The following is a 17,139-nucleotide window of genomic DNA, read 5'->3' as shown; positions in this document are numbered from 1 at the left end:
TTCCAGAACAGTTTCAAGGGTTCTAAACCGGCAGTACAGAGCAAGAACCTGGGACTCAGTTCAGTGTTGTTCTCTGGGCTGTGTAACAGCCCCAAAACAAGGCTTTGACACTGACCGAGATCAGTGGGAAGCCCAGGACTTACCCTATAGTGACCGAAGGTGGCACAGTGCCACTTTACATCACCAATTGATTAAATGTTATTGTTTCTCACTCGTTTTGTGATTTCTCACAAGAGCTATGTCAAATGAACAAAGAAATTTTTAAAGTGTTAATGAAATAACAATAAAGATGTAAAATCCACAGAGCATCTAGCACTTCCTCTCTTTTTTGTCTTTTCCCATTATTTGTACTATAACCAATCTATGGGTATATTGTAAGGTACCAGCTATGACCAACTATAATTTCATTTGCTTCTTTATCTAGGTCATATTATTTGAAATGGCTAGCAGATCTCATACTATTCTAATGACAAACAGATGTATGAATCTGACTGATCATGTATCTATTGGTGAAAAACTCCAGACTCCAGATATGTATGTATCCTTTATCTCAGTAGTGCGTGCACGAGTGTTATACATAGTTTGGGAACTTCGATAGCAGATTATGGTACTTACAACTCTTTATACAGTATACACACAAACATTTTTTCATTGAAATTTGCTTTTCATAATTGCGAATGGCATATATTTTGCAGCATGAAATAAAATAATTCTAAATGTAAATATGTTTTTGTGTCATTCTTCTTAACAAATGATAATCTGAATTTGTTTCCTAGCTTGCATAAGTTTTTTTCAACTTTGAACTTGATAAAGGCTGAGACAGAGGACAAGATCAGTAGCATTTTGTAATGAGTGCTGTAATGTGATTCCACAATTTGAATTTTGACAGAGCTGATGAAAAAAGGAGTGAGGCTGTAGCCTCATAGGAATTCTGGTGCCGCGTTAGAGGAATGGAAGAGCAGCGACCCTGTGAGGCAAAACCAAGTGTTACACTCAGGTACACAAGAAATTCTTGATGTTTGCAGATTACAAAGGATTTCTGAAAGGGCATGTATTTTTATATCTGGATTCAGTCAACCACAGAACTTATAGACTGTAGGCTACGTAAGTTTACATACGTGTTACTTCAATATCTTTTATTTTCAGGTTGACATGGAATATCCTGGCTGGGGGGCGGGGGGAGGAGGAATTGCAAGCTTTGATTATTTGAATAATTATGCCCTTGAAAATTGACATACAGACAATAACCTTGAGTTCTTTTGTTTTTGTTGTTTTTTTAATCTGACTGGCTCTCAGTTACATTAATGTAGGCTGAGCCAAGAGTTTAGAGAAAATGTTAGGCTACAGTGGAGAAATATACAAAAAAAAACAAAACAAAATCCTGAGATATTTTACATTTCATAAAGTAGATTCCGCTGGGCCAATATTTTTCTTTTAATGTTTGGTCTACCAGTTATTCTAATTATGAAGAATGAAAAAAAACTGCCATAGTATGTCTTCCCTCTAAGGAAACAATGTCATTGTTACTGTGGATGCGCATAGTACCTTGACATGTTTTCTTAGGATGCTGAATAGGTTTCCCCTTCTCAATAGTTCATTAGCCCAGCAATTCAATACTTTAGGGCCAATAATCTTAGTACCTTGTTACATCTTTTTGCTGATTAAAATTTATGAAGGGCTTAAGTGTGCCCAATGATACATCAAGAGGACAAGTTGACCTGAAGTTATGAACAAATGATCTGTTTTCTATTTTTCAAAATTACTAGAGAAGCATAACCTGTACTTTAAGTAAAAACATCTTAGCATGACTGTCCAGTATTTCCTCAAGCTGTATCTGTGCTATCAGATTGAAGATTCCCCATGCTTTCCAGTATATGCTCTGTGGAAGGAGTCAATCACAGCATCTTAAGGCTCCCTGAAGGCTAGGGGTGTAGTCCTCATTAACCCTGCTGAGCTGTTTTGTTTTCTGCTGAACTCTGAACTAGTGGAACAAATATTTTGCTCTCTTCAGCCCAGAGTATTTTATTTCTACAGCACAGGAGATGTGAGCGATAGTATTGCTGAAAGATACATATATACACGTGTGTGTGTATATATATATATATGTAAAACATCTATTTATATACATATATGAACTCTATGTATATACATATATAAAATCTATTTAACTTGTATAAGAAGTACACATTTAAATGACAAATTGATTTAAATGGATTGCTGTATAGTGTAACCAAAAATATCGTCTCGTCAATGTTTAATTATTACCACAGTAGCACATATTATAATTCATCAGCTTTATTAGTCAAACAAAACATAAAAAATGTATGGCGGAAATAGAAACATTTTTGGTATTTGGTATACATCTACAGTGAAAGTTTCAATCATGGAACCAACAGTTAACATAGAGTAGTTAGGGGAACTGTGCTAGATGTGTTACATGCACTATCTCAGGGATCAGGGAACTCTTTCTATAAAGGGGTGTGATAGTAAATATGTTCTCCAGCTTAGTGGGTGACACAATCTTTGTCCTAACTACTCAACTCTGCCCATACAGAGTAAAAGCAACCATAATTGAATAAGCGTGGCTATGTTCCAATGAAACTTAGTTTATGGTCACTGAAATGTGAATTTCATATAATTTTCACATCACAAAATGTTATTCTTAAAAATATTTTAAAAAAACAATCGATAATGTAATAGTTATTCTTAGCTGACAGGCCATACAAAAACAGAAAGCAGATTGTATTTGGCCCCGAGCCCACAGTTTGCTGACTTCTGTATTATCTCATTGGGTTAGTAGGGGTTTCCTGAATGACCAGGTCTGTATGGAGACTACACAGTCAAGTAAATGGGAAAGAGCTTTCTCGCTAGCTTTCTTCCCCGCCCTCCTATCAATCACTTTCTGCCACCCTGCTGTCACGCAGACCCACGGGGCTTTATTCAATTGTGTTTAAGGTTAAAAGCAGCTCCTACATGTCTGAACTCTGGACAAACCAACTTAACTGCTAGCAACTGCAAGGATATGCAACTGATTTGAGGGTTTGAGCTGGAGCGACATGAACGGAATTGGGTGTGTTTATAGTTCAAGCCGCCTAGAATGAGGCCGAGCACCAAAGCGACAAGTTGTTGCCGTAATCCCCGGAAGAAACCATGGAGATCTTGACGGGGCTGGCAGAAACAGAGGACTAAGAACAGTAGACAGATTGGAGATGTACTTAGGATTAGGTTCTCACTTGAATAAGGATTCATTACAATGTTTTGTAACTGTCTTACGGGATAAAAGAGATTGATGACACTTCAAAAATAATTTTGAAAGTGCTACCTAAATTTGGTTAGGATAGTATATCAATCATCTCTTTGACCTTTTAATTATTAATACCATTTTAAAAAGGTACAGGATCTCATCATTGTCTGATTTACTGATTTCCTACCCCGAAGGAAGCATAACATTTTTATTTTTCAACATAAAACTCAGTTGAAAATACTTTTTCTGAACCACACACAAAAACATCTGCATTCACCACACTCCAAAACCGGGAATCAACGCGTGGAGACGCTTTCAATTCCCAGGCAATTTACAGAGGTTTAGCCTGCTCGCTATAGCGGTATCCCACGGCTCCTCCGCTCCCAACGACACTCGCGGACCCGCCCCCGACACTCCTCCTAAGTGTGCAGCTCCCACCGCCCCAATCTCCCGCCTACTCGGGTGGCTCCGCCCGCTTCAGCTCAGCTTCCCACCTCCTTTCCTTCTTCCGTCGCTTTCCCCTCCCCGACCTCATGGCTGCTTTCTATTGGCTAAACTGGCTAAACCGCGGCAGACATGCCCCAGACCCGAGTTCTGATTGGCTGAAGCGTTGCGGGCCTCTCGCGATTGGCTGATAAGAGCAGACTTGAGCAAGTGTGACTGCCCTCCGGGTTGTGTTGATGCCGCTTTGTTGCCTGAGGGGGTCTACGATAGAAGAAGTTAAGGGGGTCAGGAGGCTAGCGCTTCTCAACACCTGCAGTCACGCCTTTGCAGGCACATCTCTGGGTAGTTTTCATCGTTGGAGTCGCGCCGACAGCAGCCATGAGCGGCGGCGTGTACGGGGGAGGTGAGTACAGCCGGACTAAAGAGCAAGCGGTGTTAGCGTGCGGGGTTTACAACCGCCGCCCCCAGCCCTCCCCGCTTCTCCCCTCCACGGCGGTCTCTTCCGGTCCTCGGGTCTTGGGAGTCCGGCCTTCCCTCCCCATCCCCGCCCGGCTTTCTCGCCGCCCTCGGGGCTCACTGAACGCATCGGTCTCCCGAGTCACCGCACCCTGCGGTCCCTTCCAGCCTCGGTCCTCGCAGGAGCGGGTTTGGGGAACGCGCGCCGGCCCGGGGCTGGGAGGGCAGCTGCGTCCTGGGGACCGGCCCACTGAGCCTGGGCTTGAGAGACCTGTCCCAGGGTCGCATCTCTCCCAGTGTCTCCGTAACTCGGCTGCGTCGGGGTGTGCGCGCGTGAGTGTTTAAACTTGGGAAGTCTCTGCAGTTTGCGGGGGGGTTTCCGCAGCGCCGGGTGGATGGCGAAGCGAGCGCGATGGGTAGAACTGATTGGAAGAGTGGCGGCCACTCAGGACGCAGCTCTGGGTCCGCGCGCAGCGCTCCGCGGCCTCACACCTTTCAAACACGCCTGTGGGTTTGGTGACTGGACCGTGCAAGTTCCCCGTGCGCGTGCCCGGGATTAATTTCGGAATACAGGTAATTGAAGAATGCTTTCCTGGGGTGGGCTGCGGTGCAGTAGAAAGATTCCCGGGGGCCTGGGAGTTACCCAGACCTGGGTTGTAACACCAGCCTCACCGTTCGTTTGGCGCTGTGGCCTTGGGCAGGGGACTAACTTTCCTCGACTTCAGGCTCCTCATTTGTGGAATGATAATTCCCACCCAGTGTGTGGTTGTGAAGGTTAAATGAAATAGTAGTACACTTGCTTCTCAAAGTGAGGTCCATGAATCAAGAGTTCAGCATCCCCAGCGATCTTTTGGATTTGCAGAATCTCAAGCCCCACTGGAAGACTGCTGAAGCGGAGCCTCCGTTTTCACAGATTACCTAGATGAAACACAGATGTATGTGATTTGTATTTTGTATTCGTGTTTGGTGAGTTAGAGAACAGGAGACAAATCCTGTTATTGTGTCTAGTAAAGATGCTGTCTCTGCAAAGGATGGCATTCTATTGGTACGAAATAAAGTCTTCAAAATTCCTAGTTTTGGGAACGTAGCCTGAGTCTCTTCTGAGACGGTAGACTGGCCCTCATTCCCTTCACACCTGTGTATGTTCTTCGTTTTGATTTCTCAAACAGGAGAGTCCGTAGTTTCCCGTTTTACTTTGGAGAAATCCTAGTAGGTCTTATTGATTTACCTCTTCCCCATGTGAAGATGAAGTCCTGACAGGAAAACCGGATCTGTGTCCTTTGCCGCCTGGAGGCTGTTGACTCTATTTTGACTTTCAGGTTCGCAGATCCAACGACCTAGAGGCTTTGCACTGAGTATTTCCTTACAAGGCATTATCTAATATGACGAAGGTAGAAATGGATACTAGTAACACCAGCAGCTAATATTTATTGAATGCATACTGTGTACCAGGAATTGTTCCAGAGGCTTTTAATGCATTGCATTGAATACTTGGATTCACTCAGTTAATCCTCTACTATAGGAGATGGTACTATTATTTCCATTTTATTGAAGAAGAAAATGAGGTACAGAAAAGATTAATAAGCCCACAGTTATGTAACTTCCTAGTGCGGAACAAGAATCTTTAGAATGAAGAAAAGGCATTCCAGTAAAAATCTTTACCATTTAAAAAAGATTTTTGGTTATTTTTCCATAAGTCATTTTTCAGGTATATAAGCACAGCATATTCATGTATGATTCAGATATTCAGAATTAATATCCTCTTTCTCAGTTGCTTATGTAAAGGAATAGATCTTAAAGCATATTTCACATATGAAATATTTTAAACTCACAAAAGTAAGTATATGATTTTGTGTTTGCGCTATCACTGTATGTATGGCAATTATTTATAGTAGGTCACATTTTCCAAAGGATTTACTGTGGAAAGCAACCAAACCTCCCACCTAAATTTTGTAATTAACTTTGTAAAGTGTATTGTTAACTTGTGTACTTATTAAATGAGTTTAAATTTTAGTTTTAAAATTTTGAAATTTACGGCTGTCTTTTTCCTATAATTATTTCTGACCAGATCAGACACTGATCTTTAGCTTTAGGCATAATGCATAATTCATCCAGATTGCTGTACTTTCTGTTTTCTGGGCCTACTCATTGCTCTTGAAATCATCTTCAATGCTACTCCTCTGCTTCAGACTCCTTTGCGCGATAAACAGTATGCTATCCGCCCAACTTTGATAAATTGTTAATTCCATCATTTCTGCACCCCTAAATCTCTAACCTTAAAATTTTCTTCAAATCATCTTCCTCATGACTTGGGGGACACTTATCTATACAAAAAATAAAAATAAAACAATCTCCCCACCTCTTCCCAAAATCATTACTGTAGCCTCCAGTGTTGTATTGGAATGCTTTAAGATCAGGTTAGCAGATTGCCACCATTGCTTTGTGCTTTCCCAGAAAAATCACATCACCTTACACTTGAAAGCCATTTACTCTGGGGGAAAAAAATATCAAAACTGTCAAAAACATGGAGACAGCAACAGTTTTAGTATAAAAGGGAATAAACCCTTCAGGGTTTTTATCTATTAGATTACATCCTAGTTTTTAAATATCCAGACTTCTGAGGTGATAATATTAAGCCTCCTATCTTTCTTTGCCATTCTCCCATACCTTGGTGCTTGGTTTTTAACAAAACAAGGTACAGGAAACAGATGTATCTCTCATGCTTGAAAAATGGGGATATCAGCAGATGTCAAATTCTAAAAATCAGGCATCTTACTCATTAAAATTCCACTATATCCAGTTTACCATACTAATTAAGACAGGAAAATAACTGATTTTTTAGATTTTTCTATTTTGTTTAACAACAAAAAAGTTGGGGTGCTTGTTACATGTCTCTGACTTCAAGCAGCTCTCCATCTTGTAGGTGAGTCAGTCAAGTAAATAGACACCATATTTCATTTATTTTTAGTTGTATATTTTTCCCCACACTTAAAAAGCTGAAGTTGGAATATTTCTTAATATTCATGGTGTGTTAGAGTTTAATTGGCAGCGTGTTTTTTTCTTAGTGGTGCATGAAATAATGGTGCATCTTATAGTATTTACATTAATGCGAAAGGGTAACCCATTCAATGAAGTATGTTGAGCAATGATAATATATAGAAGGTACAAAGACAGCACAGACAAAAAAGTTACTAAACTCAGTGTGGGGCAGTCCGGGGAGTTTATAGGAGAGCCTATGGTGATGATGGAAAAAGAGTAGACAGGAGCAGCACATGCAAAGGTTAGCTGAGTGAGAGCACATGGTGTGTTTAGTGACCACGTATTACTCAGTTATGCTGGTGTCTGAGGTGGGAAATGAGGCTGCTGCCAGATTTTACTAGGTCTTAAATATGAACTGGGTAGAATGATTTGAACTTTATTGTGTAGATAATGAGAAACTACTGAATGATTATCCCATTTGTTTTCATTGAAGGATTTATGTTCAGAATTACAATTTTGAAAGATCACAGTGCAGGAGTTTCAGAGAACGATCGAGAAGTTGAAGAGATACAAGCATAATACCTGTAGGGAATTGTAGTAGTTCCCTGTTGGGAGTAGGCAGTGACAATAGTATTAAAATGGTATTAAAAATGAAGGGATTTGAGACAAACATTTAACAGAAATATTTGGCAGAGATCAATGAGGGGTAAGATACATGAAGGTGTTCACAGTTCTGAAAACCTTCAGAGGTATTTGCCTGTGATGATTTGGTCCACTAGCTGTGATAAGCGATGCTGATATGAGGTTAGGCAGGATGGGGAGAAGAAGACTGTGCTCCAGATATGTTGAATTTGAGGTACCCATAGGACATCAGGTGGAATTGATGTTGATGTACAGTAAGATGTTCAAGATGCAGATTTAGATGAAATTGAGGGCTCGAAAGAGATTTGAGGTTGGAATTATTACTATTTAGGCAGAAGTTGAGGCTGTAGGAGTGATTATTTTAACCTACTTCATAAAGTAGTTGTGAAGAGTGAGTGGGAAAAATCTACAGCACTCAGCACTGACTTTTTACAGGGTCCCGTGGCTGCATCTTTCTTAAACATCTGGTACTGGTATGTTACCTTCATTCAATGCAAGCAGAAAAAAGTATGGTCTCTATTTACTTTTTTATTAAATGTCAAATAGCAAGAGATTCCAAACATGAGCTTAAGTTCTCCCCTCAGCTGCAGGAAACTTCTTAAAAATATTTCCCAGCTTTATTGAGATAATAATTGACATATACATGGTGTAAGTTTATGTCCAATGTGTTGATTTATTTAAAAATAAAAAAATTTTTCAATTACAGTTAATTCAGCTTCAGGGAACTTTAATGTTGAAGACTGATGTGCATATTTTGGTTTTAGAAAACTAAGAAGAGTATTAAAATGATTATATAAATAAAGTGGTGTGGAGTTAATTCAAACATGGAAGATAGAGCATTTTAACTGGATTCTGGGGATAGTTTTAACAGGTACAATTACAGGTGGAAAAGTAAAGGATATGTTTTCTGATATTTCTGAATATGGGGCTCTTACGATACTTAGCTGTTGAGAGAGAAGGCTTAAAAAAAGAAAGTTGGGACCAAATTGGGGAGGGCAGGGGCTCAACACAAAGTCAAAGTATCTTAACTATTTTGTAGGCAGCAGAGAATGTTTTAGCAAAAGAGCGACGTCAGTTGTGTGTTTTAGGAAGATGGTTCTGAATGTTGCATGGCTTTGAGGGGATGTTGATTACTTAGGCCAGTGAGGTAAGGAGGGCATGGAAAGAAATGGGAAGTTTGAGTCTTAGAATCAAGAGGCCTTGACAACTGATGAATAAGGGGGTGGATGTAAGGAAGATGATAGAGATTTTTAGCCTGGTTAATTGAGTTGGGGATACCACTAACTGGGAATAGTCTGAGCATGAGGGAAAGAAAATGACTAATTTTTGATTGTTGCCTTGGAGACACAAAAAAATTCTACAGTATTTTGATTCTCAGAAAGATCACAATTGTCAAAAACATAACTTCCCAAAGTCATTTGTATTTTTAAAATTAACTATTGAAACCCGAGCTTTACGTAATTAATAAATACCTAATTGAGAAGTTCTAGGCTTTAGAGAGTGATGGAAGATGTGTATTTTCGTGGCAGGAAGGTCTGAGTTCCCGAAATCCTGGCAGTCAGTCACCTGTTTGTAGGCAGGTTCCCCCTAATATGTTTAGATTGTAAGCAGATGGCTCTACTACGTCAATAACAAATCATGAAGGCTTAGAATATTTGAAGCGTTGTAGACGAAAAAGTGGCCACGTGAAAAGCTCGGGAGGATTGCATGGTAGGCCTTACAAACTCAGAGACCAAAAGTAACCACATAAGATGGTCTGAACATAAAAATTCCTACCTAAGAGAGAGTCATGGTGGGTAATCATATCCTAGGCCTTGACAAAGGTTAATCTTGCCCGTGAGTAAGCCTGTCCATTGTCTTTTTGCATTTAAGATAACATACCTTTGAAAAGTCAAGAGTAGTTTCCTTTTCTAGACTCCTCAGTGCACAACATGCATACCAGAGCAAGAGAACACAGAACCCCTCATTGTTATCTTGTTTCTCAAATACCATCTCTATGTGCTGTAAATGTTAATTATTAGCTATCCTGTACCCACCAATGTAAAAGAAGTTTGTGTCTCTCCCTTTTACTTTTTATCCAATCCCAGAGATTTCTCCGCCTTGCTTTCTCCTGTCCCCTTAATCTACAACCAATGAATTTCACGTAACCTTCCTTATCTCTCATCCTTTTATTCTAAGCTGCAAAACTGCCATTCTCTGGAGCATTTTCTCAATTCATAGGGATTCTGCTTCCCAGCAACTGTTATCAGTTTGGCTCAAACTCAAAAAATTCTTTACAGATTTGGACATTTCTTACATTGACAGTTTAGTGCTGTTAAAGAAAAAGAAACACAAGTCCAAAATGGCGTTACTGCTGCTAAAAGGACAGACTATCAAACCTACATTTAATATCTGATCTAATTGCAGTTTCAGCCTCTCCCAGGAACATTATCTTAACCAGTATGGAATTTTCTGGTCAAGCACTATGTGTGGGTCCTCTTCATTCCCCCACAGAAAGAAGAGTGAATCAACATACTAAAAACCCTTCCCTTTCTCTTTCCCCAATGAAGATACCCTAGCCCAAATATAACCCTTTCTCTTTTTTTGGTAACAGCTCTCTTACCACTCCCTCCCAATAAATCCTTCCATTTTGTACAACTCCTTGGAGCACTCTTCTAGTTGCTAGATGGGATGGTTCCTGATTTATGAATCGCATAATAAAGTCAATTAGATCTTCAAATTTAATCAGCTGACTATCTTAAAACAGTATCTACAGTAACAGTATGACAGTTAAATGCTTGGCCTCTCTGATTCCATCTTGTTCAAACCTGTTTTCTCATGGCCTTCAGGCTAATAGCTCTGCTTAGTTTTGCATATAGACATGCTAATCATTAGAAGAATTCTGCCGGAGGGAAGTTTTTACAAAAACAGCCCCTTACAAGAAGGTGCCTCTTCTAAGGATAAGTGGGAAGTATCCGCAAAAATAATAATTTTTCAAATCAAAGATTTACAGGAACCTAGACCAGACTCACATTAACTAGAGTCAACAGACAAAGAACAAAGAAGTTTCACAATCTTCCTCAGACTACTGCTGGCTCCCAGATGTCTGTGGTTGTCAGTCACCTTTTGTCCCTCCCATTTCCCCTTCCCATGACATAAAGTTTGAACTTGTCTTTTTTTTTCTTGTACTTTCTTAAGATGGATTTAAGGCACAACTAGGTCTCCTATCTTTTCAATTGGTACCATCTTGATCAATAATCCTTTCCTACTCAAACTGTGGTATTTTGAGTTTTGGCCTTTTGAAGCGACTGGCACGTGGACTTTGGTTCAGTAAAAAACAGCTGTATTAAGGGGGCAACAGTTGACATAAAGTAGTTAGGGGAACTGTGCTGGATGTGTTACATGCACTATCTCAGGGGTCAGTGAACTCTTTCTGTAAAGGGGTGTGATAGTAAATATGTTCTCCAGCTTAGTGGGTGACACAGTCTTTGTCCTAACTACTCAACTCTGCCCATACAGAGCAAAAGCAACCATTATTGAATAAGCGTGGCTATGTTAACGATGAAACTTAGTTTATGGTCACTGAAATGTGAATTTCATATAATTTTCATGTGTCACAAAATACTATCCTTAAGAATATTTTATTACCCATTGAGAAATTGAATAGTCATTCTTAGCTGACAGGCCATACAAAACAGCAGGTTGTTATTTGGCCCTGGGCCCATAGTTTGCTGACTTCTGTATTATCTCATTGGGTTCGTGATATGGAGATTATACTGTGAAGTGAATGGGTAGTTTTCTCCCTAGCCTTGTTCCCCACCCTATTATCAGTCACTTTCTGTTACACTGTTGGCAAGGAGACTGACGGGGCTTTATTCAGTTGTGCTTAAGGTTAAGAGCAGCTCCTGTAGGTGTAGACTCTAGACGAGCCAATTTAACACCTGCTTTCAACTACAAGGATATACAGCTGATCTTGAGGGCTTTAGTTGGAGTAACATGACCAGAATTGGGTATTTTTATAGTTCTAGTTCAAGCTGCCTGGAGTGTGGCCAAGAGGCAGAGCCACGGGGTGTTGCAGTAATCCAGGTAAGAGACAGTGGAGACCTTGCTGGGCTGGCAGAAACTGAGAACAGTAGACAGATTGGAGACGTATTTAGGATTAGGTTCTCACTTGGATAAGGATTCATTCCATTGTTTTATACTGTCTCACGGGACAAAAGACATTGATGACACTTTAAAAACAATTTTTAAAGTGCTGCCTAATTTGGTTGGGATAGAATTATCTCGTTAGTTGTTAATAACCACTTAAAATATTACAGGATATCGTTGGGTTGTCTGATTTACTGATTTTCCTACCCCAAAGTAGAGCATTTTCATTTTTTCAACATAAAACTTAGTTGAAAATACGTTTTCTGACAAAAAAAAAAGAAATTTCATTTACCATACTCCAAAACCAGGAATCATCGCGTGGAGACACTTTCAATTTACAGTCTGTTTCCAGAGGTTTCCCTTGTTCTAGGGGTTGCCTCCGGCTCCCCGTGCTCACCCCTGGACTCCCCACCACACTTGCCTCCTCTGTGTCGGGTTCCCACAGCCCCAATCTCCCGCCTCCTCAGGTAGCTCCGCCCCCTCCAGCTCCGCGTCCCCATTCCTCCTCTTCTTCCGTCTCTTTACCCTCTCCCCGCCCCCATGACTGCCTTGCCATTGGCTTAACTGGCTGAACCGCGGTAGGGAGCCCCAGATACCAGTTCTGATTGGCTGAAGGGTAGCGGGCCTCTCGTGATTGGCTGTTAAGAGCAGACAGCAAGTGTGACTGCGCACCGGGTGTGTGAATGCTGCTTTGTTGCCTGAGGGGGGTGACGGTGGAAGTTAAGGGGGTCAGAGGCTAGCGCTCCTCAGGACCGCACTCGCGGCGTTGTAGTCACGTCGCCCGGTAGCCTTCAACGTCGAAATCGTGCCAACAGCAGCCATGAGCGGTGGCGTGTACGGGGGAGGTGAGTGCAGTCGGACTAGAGCAAGCCGTTTTAGGGTGCGATGCCCCCAGCCCCTCCCCTCCGCGGTGGTCTCTTCCGGCCTTCCCTCCCCATCGGCACCCAGCGCTCTGCCCGCCCCTGGCGCCCGCCGGGCTCACTGAACGCCTCCCGAGTCACCGCACCCTGCGGTCCCTTCCAGCCTCGGTCCTCGCAGGAGCGGGTTTGGGGAACGCGCGCCGGCCCGGGGCTGGGAGGGCAGCTGCGTCCTGGGGACCGGCCCACTGAGCCTGGGCTTGAGAGACCTGTCCCAGGGTCGCATCTCTCCCGGTGTCTCCGTAACTCGGCTGCGTCGGGGTGTGCGCGCGTGAGTGTTTAAACTTGGGAAGTCTCTGCAGTTTGCGGGGGGGTTTCCGCAGCGCCGGGTGGATGGCGAAGCGAGCGCGATGGGTAGAACTGATTGGAAGAGTGGCGGCCACTCAGGACGCAGCTCTGGGTCCGCGCGCAGCGCTCCGCGGCCTCACACCTTTCAAACACGCCTGTGGGTTTGGTGGCTGGACCGTGCAAGTTCGTCGTGCGCGTGCCCGGGATTAATTTCGGAATACAGGTAATTGAAGAATGCTTTCCTGGGGTGGGCTGCGGTGCAGTAGAAAGATTACCGGGGGCCTGGGAGTTACCCAGACCTGGGTTGTAACACCAGCCTCACCGTTCGTTTGGCGCTGTGGCCTTGGGCAGGGGACTAACTTTCCTCGACTTCAGGCTCCTCCTTTGTGGAATGATAATTCCCACCCAGTGTGTGGTTGTGAAGGTTGTGCATGAAAATAGTGGTTCATGAAGTAATGGTGCATTTTACAGCGACTTACATTGATGAGAAAAAGTGTAAATCATTCAATGAAGTATGTTCAATAATGACAACATACAGAAGGCACAAAGGTAGCACAGACAAGCAAGTAATTAACAGTGTGGGACAGTTGGGACTTAACAAGAGAGACTGGCGATGGTGGAGAGTAGTGGACAGGGACAGCACATGCAAAGGTTAGCTGGGCGAGAGCACATGGCGTGTTTAGTGACCACGTAGTGTTCAGTTCTGCTGGTGTCTGAGGTGGGAAATGAGGCTGCGGCCAGATTTTGCTAGGTCTTAAATATCAGCTGGTAGAATGATAATGAGAAACTACTGAATGATTCTCCTCTTTGTTTTAATTGAAAGATTTTTGTTCAGAATTACAATTTTGAAAGATCACACTGCAGGAGTTAAAAAGGAAGATTGAGAAGGTGAAGGGATGTAAGTATAATACCTGTAGGGAATTGTAGTCGTTCCCTGTTGGGATTAGGCAGCGACAGTGGTATTAAAAATTAAGGGATTTGGGAAATATTTGACAAATATTTGGCAGAAATTGATGAGGCATAATAAACATGAAGGTGTTCATGATTCTGAAAACGTTCAGAGGTATTTGCCTGTGATGATTGGGTCCACTAGCTGTGATAAGCGATGCTGATCTGAGGTTAGGCAGGATGGGGAGAAGACTGTGCTCCAGATATGTTGAATTTGAGGTACCCATAGGACATCAGGTGGAATTGATGTTGATGTACAGTAAGATGTTCAAGATGCAGATTTAGATGAAGTTGAGGGCTTGAAAGAGAGATTTGAGGTTGGAATTATTACTATTTAGGTAGAAGTTGAGGCTGTAGGGGTGGAGCAGATTACCTAAGGAGGGTAAATTAGGAGAGGGTCCTAACATGGGGTCTCTGTCTTCCCCAAGGAGTCCATGGATATATTTTATTACAATTGGTTTCTTTTTTATAATCTATTTAAAAACATTCTAAGAAGGGATTGGTAAGTTTCTGAAGCTGTCTCTATTAGTTTGCTGGGGCTGCCATGACAAAGTACCACAGACTGAGTTGTTTAAACAACAGAAATTAATTTTCTTACAGTCTTGGAGGCTAGAAATCTGAGGTCAAGCTGTCTGCAGCATTGTTTTCTTCAGAGGCCTTTTTCCTTAGTTGAAATGGTTTCTTCTTCCTGTGTCTTCACATGGTCTTCCCTCTGTACATATCTGTGTCCAAATTCCCTCTTTATATAAGGATGCACACCAGTCATATTGGATTAGAGCTCACCCTAATGACTTCATTTTAATTTAAGCACACTATAAAGACCTTATCTCCAAATACTGTTCTATTTTAAGTTACTAGGACTTAAGACTTCAGCACATGAATTTTAGGGGGAAACAGTTTTGCCCAGGTCATTTGGTCCATGACACAGAACAGGTTAAGAGACCTGGTACAGGGCAAAATATTGATTCGAGGACAGGAGTTGAAATTTTTGGTTAAGCAGCCAATTAATTTAGTTAGGGTATTTCTTTACCTGGCTTTCTGGTTAATCCAAGTGTTAAAGTTTCTTAATCCATCCTCATTTCTATACTTTACTTACTACTTGTACTTGAGTTTACATGCTATGGTGAAAACAAATGCAGTGTTCTACTTTTAAGGGCTCCTATATTCAGACAAAATAATTCAGATTGGAGAATTGTATAGGGAAGGGTTAATTACGTTGGGAAATGTAACAAATGCAGAAACTTTCAAATTAGAAATAAAAATAGGTGGCTATTCATTTTATTTAAGTAAAAATGAGATCATTCATCTGTAACAACACCATTTCTCACCTGTGAATATTTGTAGTGTTACACTTGAGTTTTCTTTATTTTAAATTTTATTTTAAAAATTAAAATAATTCAAACATATTAAGAAATAAAAAAAATATATGTAAGTTTGTATGGGATACTTCTGTACTCACTATGCTTAGATTAAATAGATATAATATTTTGCTATATTTGCCTCATATTTTAAGAAATAAAATGTTAATGATATGGAGTCCCTTTCTCCCCCGTAGAGATAACCACTGAACTGAAGTTCGTATGTAACATTCCAAGACTCCATGCTTATTTTTAAAGTTTTATTAAGTGTGTATGTGTCCATAGTAAATTAAATAGTATCATAATGTGTGTGTGTGTGTGTGTGTGTGTATATATATATATATATATATATATATATATATATATATATTTTTGTCACTAGCTTTTTAAACTGATCATTCTTTTGAGATTTATTCATTTTGATACATATGCGTATGGGGGGGGTGCCAAAAAATGTATACACATGACTTGTATTCACATTTTGTTATCGGAATATGTTGAGAATTACAATTTTAATACACTTTTTTCCTTTTTAAAAATTTTTTTAAAAGTTTATTGGGGTGACAATTGTAAGTAAAGTTACACAGATTAGTTTTTTCCTCTCTTAAAATGTGTATAAATTTTTTGGCACCTTCTGTAGATATAGACCGCTCTTTTTAAGAGGTATGTAGTATTTCACTGTTAATAAACTGTATTTAATGTGTTTCCCTATAGAGAGAGATCATTAAGTTAATTCTACCTTTTCCCGTGGCACACAGTATGACAATAATAATTATCATAGCAGCTACCACTTACTGTGCTTATTTTGTGCCAGGTACTGTGCTAAGTGCTTACATACATTAAAGCATTTAGCACGTTTTATCGTTATAGCATCCTGTGAGATAGGAAGTATCTTTATGCACATTTTACGTATGAGGAGACTGAGGCAGAGAGATTGATCTCTGCCCGAGGTAATATAGTGAATATTATAGTAGGTGTCATTTTATAATACATGTGAGAGAGTTTCTTTACACAAGATACGTGTCATTTCTGTGTATGGACATTTTGAACTTTAGTAGATATGACTAAATTGCCCATAATGATTGCACCAATTCACAGCTTTTACTAGCAGGTTTATAAAATCTGTTTCCCTACCTGTTTGACAGCACTTGGGTCTTATCAGATTCATTAATTTTTGTCACTTTAATGGTGCTAAATAGTATTTCTTCATTATTTAAGTGATTGAAAAAATTCTCCTTTGAAAACCAAAGTGCTTTGTTTTAGGAGGTATGCCATTTTAGGTTAAGTAATTTTAAAGTATAATTAGAGGATTTTCCCTGAATTTGAATGTGAAAAAAAAATTACCAGCTTTCTCTCTCAGTGTTAAACTTTATCTCCTAAAAATCTTTGAAATGTGCACATTTTGATGCTTCATTTAAATGATTTTTACTTGATCTATATAATGATACCTTAAACTCTTACTCTTCAGGGTCCTTATTTTTCTTGGGGTTTTGCTTAGTTTCTTCCATAATTGCATGGAATATAATTTCCCTTAATGTGTGAAAAATAGTACCTAAATGTACTGAATTTCTTCCCTTTGCCCAGATCAATTTTCCACCCATTTCCACCTTCTCTGTGTCCTTGAAGACTGACCCTTATAGACTGCATCAGGGTTTTCTTGACTATTGGTTTTGCAAGTGGTAGGATAACCCTACTTCCTGCTTTGTGCCTCTTGTCTGATACAGTTATTAATAGG

At 40.6% G+C, this 17,139-nt stretch overlaps 1 protein-coding gene across 8 annotated transcripts in view; it reads left to right on the top strand.

Moving 5' to 3' along the window:
- The first annotated feature begins 3,858 nt into the window (after positions 1–3,858).
- Positions 3,859–17,139, top strand: part of ACTL6A (actin like 6A) — a 29,639-nt gene continuing 16,358 nt past the window's right edge. For 2 of the 8 annotated variants that reach the window (XM_081024602.1, XM_081024604.1), the window contains exon 1: positions 12,526–12,738. In XM_081024602.1, coding sequence (XP_080880728.1) covers positions 12,714–12,738 — 25 coding nt within the window. In that variant the 5' untranslated portion in view covers positions 12,526–12,713. Of the gene's footprint in view, positions 4,092–4,529; positions 4,718–12,525; positions 12,739–13,133; positions 13,322–17,139 lie in introns of those variants that run through there. The other 6 variants (XM_081024606.1, XM_081024609.1, XM_081024605.1 and 3 more) reach the window with 6 other exon arrangements.

The sequence above is a fragment of the Rhinolophus hipposideros genome, assembly GCF_964194185.1.
Source record: "Rhinolophus hipposideros genome assembly, chromosome: 2".
Taxonomy (NCBI): Eukaryota; Metazoa; Chordata; class Mammalia; order Chiroptera; family Rhinolophidae; genus Rhinolophus; species Rhinolophus hipposideros.
This window is presented reverse-complemented; position numbering and strand designations above follow the sequence as displayed.